This window comes from Martes martes, assembly GCF_963455335.1.
Source record: "Martes martes genome assembly, chromosome: 8".
Lineage (NCBI taxonomy): Eukaryota > Metazoa > Chordata > Mammalia > Carnivora > Mustelidae > Martes > Martes martes.
Genome location: NC_137895.1, coordinates 135,945,771 through 135,959,827, shown reverse-complemented (window position 1 = coordinate 135,959,827; position 14,057 = coordinate 135,945,771). Strand labels below are relative to the sequence as shown.

The following is a 14,057-nucleotide window of genomic DNA, read 5'->3' as shown; positions in this document are numbered from 1 at the left end:
TTGTGAGAGTTTTCCTTGTCCCATAGCTTTCCACAGAGATCCTATGAAAATAAATTAAGAAATACCAGCTAACCATTTGAGGAATCTCAACATAAAGAGCCTTAGAGGCGCCAGGGTGGCTCAGTCAGTTGAGCGTCCAACTCTTGATTTCAGCTCGGGTCATGATCTCAGGGTCATGAGATCGAGCCCCGTGTCAGGTTCCGAGCTGGGCCTGGGGCCTGCTTAACATGGTCTCTCTCTCTCTCTGCCTCTGCCCACACGCCCCTCCCCCATCTTAAAAAAAGTGCTTCAGACTGAAGAAGTAGTAGGACAATAATGATTTCTCTGTTTTTTATGAATTGTAGAAATTCTACAACCAGGTCTCTACTCCATTGCTCCGGAATGTTCAGTTCAACTATCCCCACTTGTCGGTCTCGGATGTCACTCAGAACAGTTTCCACAACTATTTCGGAGGCTCTGAGATCGTCGTGGCAGGAAAATACAACCCTGATAAATTGGAACAGTTACAGAGCATCATCACAGCCACCTCGGTACTTCTGCTTATCTCCTTAGTTCTAAAATACTAACCGGTCCCCTCCATACAGTCAGTCTTGGATATTAACAGGTTAATCTCTTGCATCCCAAGAATCTTGAAGGCAGAATAAAAGCAGTAGAGTGAAAGGGAGGCCATGAGAATATCTATGCCGTGTTCCCCACACCATTCTGCAAATTCATCCCTTCTCATCCCAAAGCCAATCCCAAACCTTGGATGTAGGCTCTTCCTCTTTTGCATTCTTATGAATTATTTTGGACTTCCCTTGAAGTTACATAACGTCCTGATTCGCTCAGAGTAGATACGAACAACGTGGGTTGATGAACCCTAGTTCTGCTCTTCCGAAGTCTTTCAACTGAATCTTCCATCATCCAGGCCAACACGGAGTTAGTCTTGGAAACTCTGGCCCAAATGGACGACTTGGAAGATTTTCTATCAAAAGACAAGCATGCAGATCCTGATTTCACCAGGAAATTGTGGGCCTATCTGACCATCAACCAACTTCTAGCAGAGCGGTAAGAAGAGAAGAATGTATATAACAGGGATTTGCAAAAGTAAGAGGTTTGCCTTGAATATTTTGTGGTAATACACAAAAGGGATTTGGAACCAAGAAAGGCAGCAAATTGATTTGGGATTTGGATTGTCAATCTCCACTGGTTCCAAGCACTTTAAGTAAAGCTGAAGTCATTCTTTTTTCTTTTTCATTGAGGTCAACATACACAAAGTGGGTGAAGCTGATGAATTTTAAACATACAGTTTGAAGATGAATTCTTAGATGTGTCACCCATGTAATAATCATTGTCCAGATCGTTAGAGGACACTTCTGTCTTCTTTGAAGGGTCCCTTGTTCTCCTTCCCTCAGAATGCCCACACCCACTGCTGTAGAAATCACTGTCACCATCAATGAGTTTTCTGTGACTGAACTTCTTGTAATGATACAACCTGTACTCGTCTGCTTCTGGCTTCTTTCCTTCAGCATGACGTCTGTAAGGTTGATCCGGGTTGCAGGAGTATCAGGAGTTCACTTGCATATACTTTTGAAAAGCTTATTGTCCAGAGGGAAATTTATGATTCTAATATCACCTAAGGACGGGTTCCATAATAGCCAGTGACTCTCTCTGGCTTCTCAGCTGACCTGCACTTAACCTGTGCAGTATAAAAACTATACTCCTGGGCGATGCACAGCTCTTGGACCACGTGCAGCAGAGTAACACAGCAGGTGCTGAAGAAGAAAATCACCCGAGCCCCATCCCACCTTTGACATCAGGTTCCCAGGGAGTTGGAACAGTGTTCAGAGCTAGGTCAGGAAGACACGAAGTGCGGTTGGATAACTGAACTCACAGAGAAAATCCATGACGTCAGTAAGGTTATAAAACAGACATGGGGCTGTAGCTGGGGCTTTCCGTTGAACAAGAACTATCCCTGCCCCTTTTTACCGAAGCATCCTGGGTGCATTCACAGCAAAACTGCAGATACGCAGCGCGTTGCTGAAGTTAAATACTGATTTTCCAGGAATAGTCCCCGGCAAACAGATCAGTGGTTGCTGGGGACTGGGAGGGCAGGACAACCAGGCGGAGCCCAGGGGATTTTTTAGGGCAGTGAAAGTGTCCTGTATGATGGTACCATCGTGAATACATGTCATCACATGTTTGTCAAAGCCCGTATAGGATGTGCACCACCAAGAACGAACCGTTACGTAAACCACGGACTTGGGTGATGATGAAATGTCAGCCCAGGTTCATAGATTGTAACAAACACACCACTCTGGCGGGGGGTGGGGGGGTGGGTGGTGGTTGTTGACAATGGAGGAGACTGTGGTGTGTAGGCACAGGGAGGGTCTGGGAAATCACTATCCTTTCTTCTCTGTTTTACTGTGAGCCTAAAACTGGTCTGAAAAAGAAAGCCTATGTAAAAAAAAATCCTTCGGACTGCACGGCTAAATAAAACCCTGGCTTCTTGGAGCCAGTTAACCCTCTTTTATCTGTGGTCCCCAGGGTCCCGGCTGAGCCCAGAGCGGGTGTAGGGTGTGGGACTAAGTGCAGTAATGTTCTCGAATGTCTCTGTTTCCCAAATACAGAAGTCTGGCTCCTACAGCAGCTGCCAAAAGGAAAATTACAAAAACAATCCTGCAGATGTCTCTGGAACATCACATCGTGACCCCGCTCACCGCGCTGGTGATCGAGAACGAGGCCGGGGACGAGCGCATGCTGGCAGACTCGCCCCCCCAAGACCATTCCTGCTGCTCAGGTCCGTGCTTCTGTCTCGTGGAGCAACGGGACGGGGCGGCTTCCTTAGCCTGCCTCCTGCTCCCAGCCCTGGGGCCCCCGCGTGTCCCAGCTGCTCCTGTCGATGTCCTTTGGGACAGTTTGTTGCTGTGGTCTTGGAACTTTGGCTCCCTTAACTCCCAAAGGAATTTTGAAGACCTGTGTCCCCCCGCGTGCATTGTTTAAATCAGCGTTTAACCATTTCCCGCCACACTTAAATAGTTGTAGCGAGTTTAATATGGGGCATATTGTGAACACTCAACTTGTTTTTTAAAGATTTTTTTAATTTACTTATTTGTCAGAGAGAGAGCGCAAGCGTGCACAGGCTTAGGGAGCAGCAGGCAGAGAGAGAAACAGGTTCCCTGCTGAGCAGGGAGCCGGATGCAGGAGTCCATCCCAGGATCCTGGGATTGTGACCTGAGCCGAAGGAAGATGCTTAACTGACTGAGCCACCCAGGGAGCCCAACATTGAACTTTTAAAAGAAACCTGTTGCTTCACTGTTGTCAGTGTATCCGGTGGCATGGAATACCTAAGTTGGTATTCTCTATCATCCGTTAAAGAAATACATGAGCAAACTCTAATTATCGGAAGTTTTCTATTGTTCTTTTTTCTAGTTGAACTGGTATTTCCATTCCCAGCAGAAGTGCGTCTCAGTGTAATACACTGAGATGCCAGAAAGTCTTTTACTGATCACCCTGTTCCTTTGCAAGAAAAAATGTTTGCAAATTTGAATTTTTTTCAATATGTTGGGACCCTTAGAGTCTGAGTATTCAAAATTTTTTTCTAGATGGAGTTTTATTAAGACCTACTACAAGTAGATAATTGGTCAAAATAATATACATGGATTATAAATATGATATCCCTAAGTAAAATTTGATTTGAAAATCATGTCTTAAAAATGAAAAATGTGACTGTACATGTAAATGTTATTTATCAATGGATTCAGTGTCATTTCTACTTAAAAAAAAATTGTAAGGGTGCCTGGCCGCCTCTGTTGGTAGAGTGTGTGACTCTTGATCTTGGGGTTATGAGTTTGAGCCCCAAGTTGGGTGTAGAGATTACTTAAAAATAAATCTTTAAAAAAACGTTTTTATAGGCTAGGTCCTGATAAATCTTGCTGACATAGGTAAGTAGATAGGAATGGAATGAATTTGGTCACAGCAGCTGTCACTCACAACTTCTTCCGAGTTATCTGCCAAACTCACATAGGAGCTAGTATGCAAAAATTATTTTTAATGATTTAACACGTGATACCTTGGGTCCTACTTCAGCTTGGTTTAAAGCAAAGAATTGGAAACCATCTGACTTGCAAAAGGATTTGTGTCCCTTGCAATGAACCGGAGTCCTTCCAATTTCCCGTGCTACGCCAATTTTCCCGGAAGGTTTCTGGCAAGAGAGCACGCCTTCTGCTTCCCAACCAAGAGAAAGAGGTTTTCTTAGGAGAGGTGTATGTGGAAGCTGAGAACCTTGAATTGCTACAAAAGCCCCCCTGATTCCTGAGTCCCGTGGAAGGTCCTAGGGTGCGCTCAGGGACACATGAACCAAGTACAGAAGGCTCTGGCTTCTCGCCTGCCCCCTGCCCTCTGTTTCTCAGGACCTAGTCCTGTTGAAACACAGTCTGAAGAGTCGCCCGCGCACCTGAGGGACCGCTTTCCACATTATTAATTTTGTCCGAGTGAGACGCCGTATTTGCCAGAGTGGCTCTTACTTCTGACATCCCAGTTACAAGAGCCTGGGGCCCCCCAGCCAATTCATCTGGGGAGAAACCTCTCCTAGATAAACTGGCATCGATAAGTGGTTGTTATCAGCTAGATAAGATGCCTAGGTGAACTGCCACTTGTTTTCTCCAAGACGGGAAGACTGCCTGCGCGTGTCAGAAAGCAAAATGAGCTTGTTGTAACCAATAGGGGAAACTAGTTGGTCGAGGAACTGAATTATTGAGATTGTTGTTCGGTGAGGAAAGAGGAAAGGATCCAGGCAGGGGCTGACTGTAATCCGGGACTTCTCCGGGTGCCGGCCTGGACATCATCTCCCCGGCCTAGGATGAAGACGTGGGCCCTTCTCCCGCCTCTATGGGGCAGATCCCACAGTCCAGGTCCCAGACTCTGCAGAGATCCCTCCAGCAGGCCCACACAGTGTAAAGACAGGAGGAGCTGGGAGAGAGAAAATTCTGGAATAAAATTACTGGGAGAAAACCTTAGCTGAGAACCTCCAGGGTCCGCATAACATAGATTCTTGACCTTGTAAGAAATCGCCATGGAAAAGTAAGCTGGGACACTAACGGCCACGGGTTTTGCTACGCAGGTGCCCTGTATTACGGCGGCAAGGTGGGTCCGAGTTCAGTCCCATCTTGGGTCAACCCTTCCCCGACACCGATGATCCCGATGCCTGTGCTGGGAGCTCAGGTGCTTGAGGCAACTCCTCCGCCACATGTGATGAGAGGTAAGAGGCCTTCACCACGGTTCTCACGTCCCGGCTCCCAATTGGGTCACAATCGTGTGCAGCGTTGATAGATGTTTAAAAAAAAGTCCTGGTAAACAAGTTGACTGCTGTAGGTATCGTTGACCTCCATTAGCAGCAGAGGGCTCTGTGTATTCATCAGCTTGGGCCGCCATAACCAGATACCGTAGCCTAGCGGGTCTACATGCCGGGTCTAGAGGTAGGGGAGTCCAAGATCAAGGTGCCAGCTGGGTACAGCTTGTAGACAGCCAGCATCTTCTTGTGTGTTCACATGACCTCTCTGTGTGTGCCCTGCAGAGAGGAAGGCTAAGCTCTCCCGTGTCCCTTCTCAGCAGGGCGCCAATCCCTTTGTGGGGGTCCCTCCTCCAGACACCGTGTGCTGGTGGTTAGGCTTCCAACCCGTGAAGCGTGGGGGTCCAGTCCAGTCCAGAGCACTCCCATCTCCAGCTGCGTGAGCTGAACCCTTGGGAGCGGAAGAGACGCTCTTCTCGGGCCAGGGGGCTCCACAGGGTATCGATGCAAAGAACATTCTCTTCGGAGATTGTATGCGAATTTAAGTAAGTTACTTCATGTTCCTGCATGTTGCAAATAGGCATAATTACACTCAGGCAGCGAGGTCGTTGACTTCGTGAAACCCTCCCAGGGGCGAGCACAGAATAGCCGATAGACAAAAGTCGTTATTGAAGATTAGACGCGATTCATTGTACAATCAAAATCACTTTAATGTGGCTTCCTGTCTCTCTCCCCTTCCTAATCTCTTTCCCCCACCGAGATTACGGCTGCGCGACACCGCACGTGAGGGGAGGGCATCCCTGTGTCGGGTTACGGTGCTGACGAAATTGCCCTCTTTACTGCGCCGAGTGGCTCTCAGAGCAAGAGACAAAGGCAAACACGGGGCAGGCGCCCCTTCCGCTGTGGCTTTCCAGAAGGAAACTTCTGTAGAAATACGTAGCGAGAAAGCAAACTCTGTTTTCGAGCTCTTTCCAGTAAGAATGCTGTGTTCCCTCTGAGTTTACATAGTCCGCTGTGCGATGCAGTTAAGGGGACAAGGTCTGGAGAGCTGGACTGTTCCGGGGTCAGACTCTGGAACCCCTCTAGGTCTCATGAGCCCACCTGTTAAACGGGGCTGGTGTTAAGTTGCGGGGTGGCTATAACATCAGTTCCTGGTTCCCCGTGGGAGCTCATCAAGCCCAGGTCCTCGGGAATCTGTGAAGTTAGTCCTGGCGGCCGTCCATCCGCCTTCAGCCTGATCTAAACGTAAGGCTACGGACGCTAGTCTAAGTATGATGTTTCTCTTCTGCCGTCTGGAATGGTTATCAGTTCAGTAGGGCAGTACCGATCCGTGGGTACCCGCCAGCAGGTGTGAGTAGTGGGATTTGGGTTAATTAAAATGGCAGAATCAATCACAATCTCTAACAAAAGCCAGGTCCCTCCAAAAATATTTCAAAACACCGTATTTGTGTAAAGGAAGAGGCTATCATACCCAAATGATTTTTTTTTTTTTAATTGAAAAAGAGATGCGAGTTCCTTTGTTCTGCGTTTTAAGGATGCCCTCTAGTGCCCAGCTCAACACAAAATCGATTCACCAAGTATTTATTGACCTGGTGGCGAGAGTTTTGTAGTGTGAGGGGTGCAGAGAAGTACCAGATTGTTTCTGTTGTGGATTCCTTTATCTTCTATTTCCTGTTCTGAAACACACACTTGAACGTGAGGGAGCGTGTCAGAGTGGGCGGGAGAATGGGCTTGTCGTGGGGCAGCTTGGCTGTGGTCCTAGCTCTGCCGTACTCCAACCCTGTCGTGGGACCTCAGGCAGGCGACCTGTCCTGTGCGAGGACGCGAGGAGAATTAGTTGAGTTAATGTTTGCACGGGACTTTGTGGTAACATCTAGAAAACAACAGCCTCTTGGTGAATGGAAGCTTGCTCTTTCGGTTTTCATCTGGGAAAGACAACCACTGTGGTTCTTACAGCTCCAACCGTCCCCTCCCCGGGCCCTTCAGTGACTCGGGCCGGAAGCCTGGCTGGTCTGAATTGTTCCTCTGCGCTCAGTTACCTGACCTTGTGGATTCTACCACAGGTCTCTGGAATCTTCCCTCCCGCATCCGTCCCGTTTCCAGTTCAGTGTGACGTCTCTTGCCTGGGTTATGGCTGCGTTAGCTGCTAACTGATCTTCCCACGGCCACGTCCCAATACTTAGTTTATACTGTGACTAGTAATTTCCCCAAAATCAAATCATGTTGCATTTTTCTTCAGAAACTTCAAAGAGCTCCCCAGCTTAAAGCTCCAGTCTTTGGTGTGGTGCTCCGCCCCTCTCCATGACCCCCATTTTTGGTGTTTTTCTACATTCTTCAAGAACCCATCCCCTAGTTACATCGAGGTGCTTTGCAAACAAATCGCCAACTTTCATACCTCCGCACTGTGTACTCAGAATAAAACCTCTGTTTCTCCTGTGTCTTTTGCGTCTCCTAACTTCAAGGCTTTGTGCAAACTCCTTCACCAGGCCTTTCTCAAGTGGCCAGGCGGGGCGGGTCACCCTTCGTCTTTACCCTCAGAGCGACTGGCTTGTGCCATTTTTGTGTCATTTATTTTACTCTCCCTTCCCTCAGTGGTTGTGTCTGTCTCTATGAAAGAAACACTGTGAAGAAAAAAAATCATTCACGATATTCATTAGAGCACACACGGTCTGCAAGAGCTTGACTCAAGGTGGGGGGCCATTGCGATGGATATGGGGACCCCCGCAATGGGGTCTTGAGGTTGGGTAGAGAGGATTGGACTCAGCTCCAAATACAGCATGGCGAAGTGGGTGCAAAGTCACGCGGAGGAAACGTCAGGGGTGACGGGGATTCTGGTCGAACCAACGGACACAGGCTTCCTGCTGAAGGCAGCCAGGCGATCCAACGTCACATGGAGGGCGGTGGGGAATGAGGAACCCAATTAGATACCGAGGGTGCTCAATGGGGAGGGTGGGGATTCTACCTAACCCAACCTACCAGCATTCTTGCTAAAATTGGACAGCGCAGAGGCTAACATGTGAGTCCAAAAGTTGAGGCCTCGCTGAAAACGTTGGAGGAGCCTAAGTGGAGTTTGGTCAAGGAGAGAATCTTGGTCACTCCATTAAATTGTGACTTTCTTGAAGGTCTTATAAGTAAGACCATGACTTATTTATAGCTACACCAAACGTTGCCTAATTCAGTGCTTTGGATAGACCTGGGTTGTTTTTTTTTTTTCTCACCAACTACTTGTTGAATGATTAGACAAACGAACAAGAAAGATCAATCAGAATAAGGTTGTCCAGCAGCAAAGGAATTCTTTCTTGAGAGTCGCTTAATGCGTCATTGTTCTCGGAATTGATTAATGTCCATTGGTATGCCAACTAATAACATTACGTCTCCTTTATTTTTATGTATCGTGTATAGCTGCTTAAAAACACATACATCTTTTTATCTATTTATATAACACTCACTGATGGAGGTATGCATATGTAGTATATATGTATACATGATGTGTCTTTTCTTATTGTGTCTTATTCATTTTTTATCTCTAGCCTAGATCATACATGATAGCTACAAAAGAAGTATATGTTATAGTTGTAAAATAACTTAAAACTTTGAATTATCCCGTGGGGAAGGGACAGTGGGTCTGTCTACACCACTGGTCCCAACACCTTGAACAGAACCTAGCATCTAGTACAAATGCTGGAACTGTTTGTTCTTATTAAGTGAAAGGTTTCAGGAATGAAGTACTGTTCAGTGTCGCCTTCCTTTCTATGATTTTGTTTGATTTCGTTTTCTCTGTTTTCCAGTTGAAAATGACCCACACTTCATCATTTACCTGCCAAAAAATGAAAAGAATATTTGTTTCAATATTGACTCAGAACCTGGAAAGATTCTCAACCTTGTTTCTGATCCAGAATCAGGTAAAATAAAAAGATGCTGTATTTGAACTAGGCAATTAGGTCATTGCCAGGTTTCACTGTCACTACCTGGGATTTCTTTCTTTCCCACCTTAATAGAAGCCCTGTACTTTTCAAACTCTGATAACTGGTGAGCAATGCATTATAAATTTATTCCTAAGGGAATTAGAATAGCTAAGAAACTGAGTGCAAACTAGCAGATCTTACTGTGATATAAATCAGTTAAAGTATAATAAGACATAATAACAAAGTGAAAGTTGTTCAGGAAAAAAATGTTATGTAAGAACTCAAGCCAAAAAATAACACTTTTCCCATATTGTCAAGTTTTATAAATTTGATGGTGCACAGAGAGAAAAAAAGCATGTTTTCTTCTCCAGGGATTTTGGTCAACGGACAGCTCATTGGTGCCAAGAAATCAAAGAACGGAAAACTCAGCACCTATTTTGGAACACTGGGATTTTATTTCCAAAGCGAAGACATGAAAATAGAAATCAGCACCAAGACCATCACCCTGAGCCGGCGCTCTCGGGTGTCTGTCCTTTCCTGGTCTGACACCGCTCGCGTCATTAACCAGAGGTGAGTATCACCATGTCCGGTCGCCGGACTGTCCTCCACGCCTGACTACACAGATCAATCCGGAAATCCGGGACCGAAATGGAGAACTTAGCTATCATTTTAAATGTGAAGAAGTAGAGGTTCAGAAAGATAGTTGGTGCCTAACCCCACCCCGTTCCTGGCAGCCGGGTCCACGTCTTGTGGCCACTGTGTGTCTCGGCACCTGCCCGCAGCCTGGCATGTGATGAGGGCTCGGTAGATACGTGCTGGGTAAGTGAAGGAATCCATCAAACATCCCAGCCAGCTCCGTGTCGGAGTCTGCCTGGAAAACACTGGACTGTGTCATCTTTTCCCCTGATCACCTGTTTATTGTTTTTATACAAACACAGAAACTGACAGAGTTCCAGAGCCAGGAGTGAAAACAACATTCTGTGACCCAAAAAAAACGCTGTAGAGGGCCTGGAACACTCATGGAATTGTCCAGGGTGGGACGGCGAGCTCAGGCTTACGGTGGGAGGCATGGCTTCCTAAACAGTGTGTTCTAGAAACGTGGACCCCATTTTGCTTTTCGCCCCAGGGTGCTTGTCTCTGTGAAGAAAGAGGAAACTGTGACCATCACCGTGGATAAAGACATGTCCTTCTCTGTTTTACTCCATCGCGTTTGGAAGAAGCATCCGGTGAATGTAGACTTTTTGGGGATCTACATTCCCCCCACAAACAAGTTTTCACCTAAGGTGCATGGACTAATAGGTACGTTGTCTATCAACCATCTGGCAAGTGGCCCTGGGTCTCGAGCAATTTGGGAGGTTAGAACTTGCACAGTGATGGGTTTGGACTCAAAGGACAGGTTGGGGCCACACTCTGTGCCTGGGTCTTGATTTATACAGGGGACTGAGGACACACAAGGGCCAGTGCCATTGACATTCCTGTCATTTAGTTCCCCCTTGAAACAAAGAGCATGTCCCACCCTGCAGGGCCACAGAGGAAGGCCAGGTTTTAGTCAGGGACCCGAAGCAACAGGTGGAGGCCAGAGCCTCTCCTGGGTTTCTGTGGGAAGATGAGGCAGAGCAGCGTAGTTCCGGGTTGGCTGTCTTGAGGCATTTCATCAGGCTTGGGGCTCTAGGGCAGTCTACCTACCTGGTCCCTGGCCCTGGGATAGCTCCCGGGTCGCACGGGTCCGCTAGAGGCAGTCTGGCCCTGGGATGGTTCATGTGCAGATCACAGAGCTCCTGAGTTTTCCACTGTCTTTCAGAATTGCTGACCCTGGGAGGGGCAGGCTCTCCCCAGCCGTCAGGGCTTTTGATGTCCGCTCATAACGCACAGAGATAGCAAACGTGATTCAAGCAGCCCCCCAGAGCAGCGCAGGGGTCTCGGTGGGGCTCTAGCCAAGACCTTTGCTACTGCAGGTGAGGTTCTCCCTGAGCCGGGATTTCATCCTCACCAACTGGGCCAACAGTTAGAGAAGCGACACAGACTTTCAATTTTATGCCAGAGATTTTTTTTTTTCTAACTGGAGGGAGGTGAACTGGTTCGGGAAGTCAGGCATCTAGGTCCACTTTCCCTACAACTTTCTAAGGAGTGGTTCCAGTTGAAGCATGTGGCATCACAAACCTTGTCCCTGAGATTTGAGGCACGTGGCAGGTGCTCAGCCCGACACCAGGGCCGGGTTCCGGTCCACTTCTTGTCCGGCAGGTCAGCCTCGTATGTGAGATGACCGTGGCACGAGCCAGCCGGCTTTGCTCCTGGGAGGGACCCATCCCTCCCATCGCTCTGCCCTTCTCCTCTCAATATGTCTTTCTACCTTAGAAATTCGGGGGGTGGGTAGGTGGGTACCGAAATGCAGCCTGGGTCAAATGACCACAGCTGCTTTTTTTTTTATTGGCCCTGGGGTTCCATGGAAATCAGTGTCTGGACTTCATCTCACTAGGTCAGTTCATGCACGAGCCAAAAGTCCGTATCTTCGACGAACGACCGGGAAAGGTCCCTGAGAAGCCAGAGGCAAGCATGGAAGTGAAGGGACACACGTTGACTGTCACCAGGTAGGCCTTGGGGGTGTACGACAGGAACGGAGCACGTGTCTCGGGGTCACACTCACACAGTCACACGCAAGCCAGAAAAGCTCTTGCGAGTGTTCCCGATGTCAGACTCAGCAGCTCCTTAGGAACCGACACACACACCAGGTCCGCGTCAGGACGCCGCAGGCAGGCCCGCCTCCGTGCGATTAAGGACCAGCTAGACAAGTAGCTACCATAAAAGGCCGAGGCCGTTACACTGTCAGTCCCACCATCATGCATTACAAGCCGTATGGTCACAAGCTTCGTTACTGAAAAAGCTGATACAGGAGGAAATTGTAAGAATTCCTGTGAACCAGGACACCTGGGGGCTCTGTCCGTTGAGCACCTGACTCTTGTTTCAGCTCAGGTCATGACCTCAGAGTCATGGGATCAAGCCCCACATGGGGCTCCGCGCTCGGCACGGAGTCTGCTTGAGATTCTCTCTCTTCCTCTCCCTCTGTCCCTCCCTCCCCACTCCCTCTAGAGTAAAATAAAATGAAATAAATTCATCTTTAAAAAAAATACCTGTGAACCATGGTGCTAGAGAAGGAATGGATGTGTCTACGTGAGACTGGGGTCATCGTCGTCGTCTTCTTCTTGAGCACGAATCCACCAAATGCATTTTTGTGTAGCCTTCCTCACACCAACCATATCCGTATGCTCGTTGTGAGGTGAGAATTCCGTATCGCCAAGCATTGAGTGTAACGTTCTTATCAGTCTTTTCAGTTTCTCCCAGTCCTTGATTACAGTCTCCCCTGTGGTATCTGACAGCATTTTAAAGCAGGTGGGGTTTTTTGGGCCAGGTGTTTTTGTGTGTGTGTTTTTTGGTTTTTTGTTGTTGCTGTTTTTGCATTTTAAGAGTTTTTACAAAGCAATCAACTTGGCTTTATAAAAATGACTTTCAAAAAAAAAATGACCTTCTTTGCACACAATGTCATTGGTTTCCACATAAGTAAGCTATAAAATTGCAGCCATAATTAAGCCATACGTACCACCACACATGGCTTTGGGAAGTAAAATGATGAACTCTGGGGTCACCTGGGGGGTTCAGCGGATTAAGCGTCTGCCTTCGGCTCAGGTCATGATCCCAGGGTCCTGGGATCCAGCCCCACGTCAGGCTCCTTGCTCAACAAGGAGCCTGCTTCCCCCTATCTCTCTGTCTGACACTCCCCCTACTTGTGCTCTCTCCCTCTCCCTCTTTCTGTCAAGCAAATAAATAAAATCTTAAAACGAAACGAAATGATGAGCTCCTCATGAGCATGCCACTCAGCTGGTTCGGGCTCACTGGGGACCAGTGAGTTACCAGTGGGCATCAGTGAGCGTGTTTGACAAAGGAATGGTGAGCACCGTTAATCATAGTCATCTGAGGTTGGTGAACGCACATCTGCTAGCCTCTAATGACAAAGGTAAATGTTGGGCCTCAAGTTCACCTGCTGCAAGCACTCTTCGACTCGTAACTCAAACTGAATTGACCTGGGACCGTGCACCATCCTATACATTCTAAAGCTTGCTAGTGACATTATGCCCTATGACTTTTTAAATTTGTCCTTTTAAGGGAAAGGCATGAATGTCTCAGAAACAGCTGGTATCACCTTTAAATACTCACCCACCCAGGGAAGGTGGGAGGCATCTCAGATTCACTCTGCAGATGACCTGGGGTTAGCCCACGCACTCCAGTGTTTTTCCCGCCTTCTTTCCAACGGAAAGTTAATTTGCACTCTTCACACCTTGCTGGAAAAGGCTATCTCGGCCAATCTCCAAAGGGTTATTTGACTTATCTAAGGATACGCTGCTTATTCTCTGTCCTTCCAACACCAAGCCCCATTGGTACAACTTGGGGAGGGGGATGGGTAGGGGCGAGCAAATGCGGTGCGAGAAGGAAGGTGCTACAAAGAACAGCAAGGGAGGGAACTTTCTTCTTTCCCGTTATGCAGGCTGACCGAGCCTTGGACTGTGTCCTAACCATACCCACCATTTCCCTTGCAGGGGTCTGCAGAAAGACTACCGAACAGACAGAGTGTTTGGAACGGAGGTCTCCTGTTGGTTTGTGCACAACAGTGGAAAAGGTTTCATTGATGGGCATTACAAGGATTACTTCGTGCCTCAGCTTTATAGCTTTCTCAAGAGGCCTTAAAGATGGATGGCTTTGGAAATTTTCTGCAGGTCAAGTTTTTCCCTGCAGTCATTCTTCAGTTGGAGTAATTAAAACACTAGCCAGACATCACGGTGGTTTATAAAACCTGTTAATACAACTGAAGGAAAATAAACACTTTGAATTTA

The 14,057-nt window shown here is 47.6% G+C and overlaps 1 protein-coding gene across 1 annotated transcript in view; it reads left to right on the top strand.

The window, feature by feature from the left end:
- ITIH2 (inter-alpha-trypsin inhibitor heavy chain 2) overlaps positions 1 to 14,057 on the top strand; it is a 36,355-nt gene extending 22,298 nt beyond the window's left edge. The window contains exons 13-21 of the mRNA XM_080810525.1: positions 345 to 530; positions 908 to 1,047; positions 2,610 to 2,779; positions 5,102 to 5,239; positions 9,058 to 9,171; positions 9,546 to 9,744; positions 10,301 to 10,473; positions 11,651 to 11,762; positions 13,764 to 14,057. Of these exons, the coding sequence (XP_080666651.1) occupies positions 345 to 530; positions 908 to 1,047; positions 2,610 to 2,779; positions 5,102 to 5,239; positions 9,058 to 9,171; positions 9,546 to 9,744; positions 10,301 to 10,473; positions 11,651 to 11,762; positions 13,764 to 13,911 (1,380 nt within the window). The 3' untranslated portion in view covers positions 13,912 to 14,057. The remainder of the gene's footprint in view (positions 1 to 344; positions 531 to 907; positions 1,048 to 2,609; positions 2,780 to 5,101; positions 5,240 to 9,057; positions 9,172 to 9,545; positions 9,745 to 10,300; positions 10,474 to 11,650; positions 11,763 to 13,763) is intronic.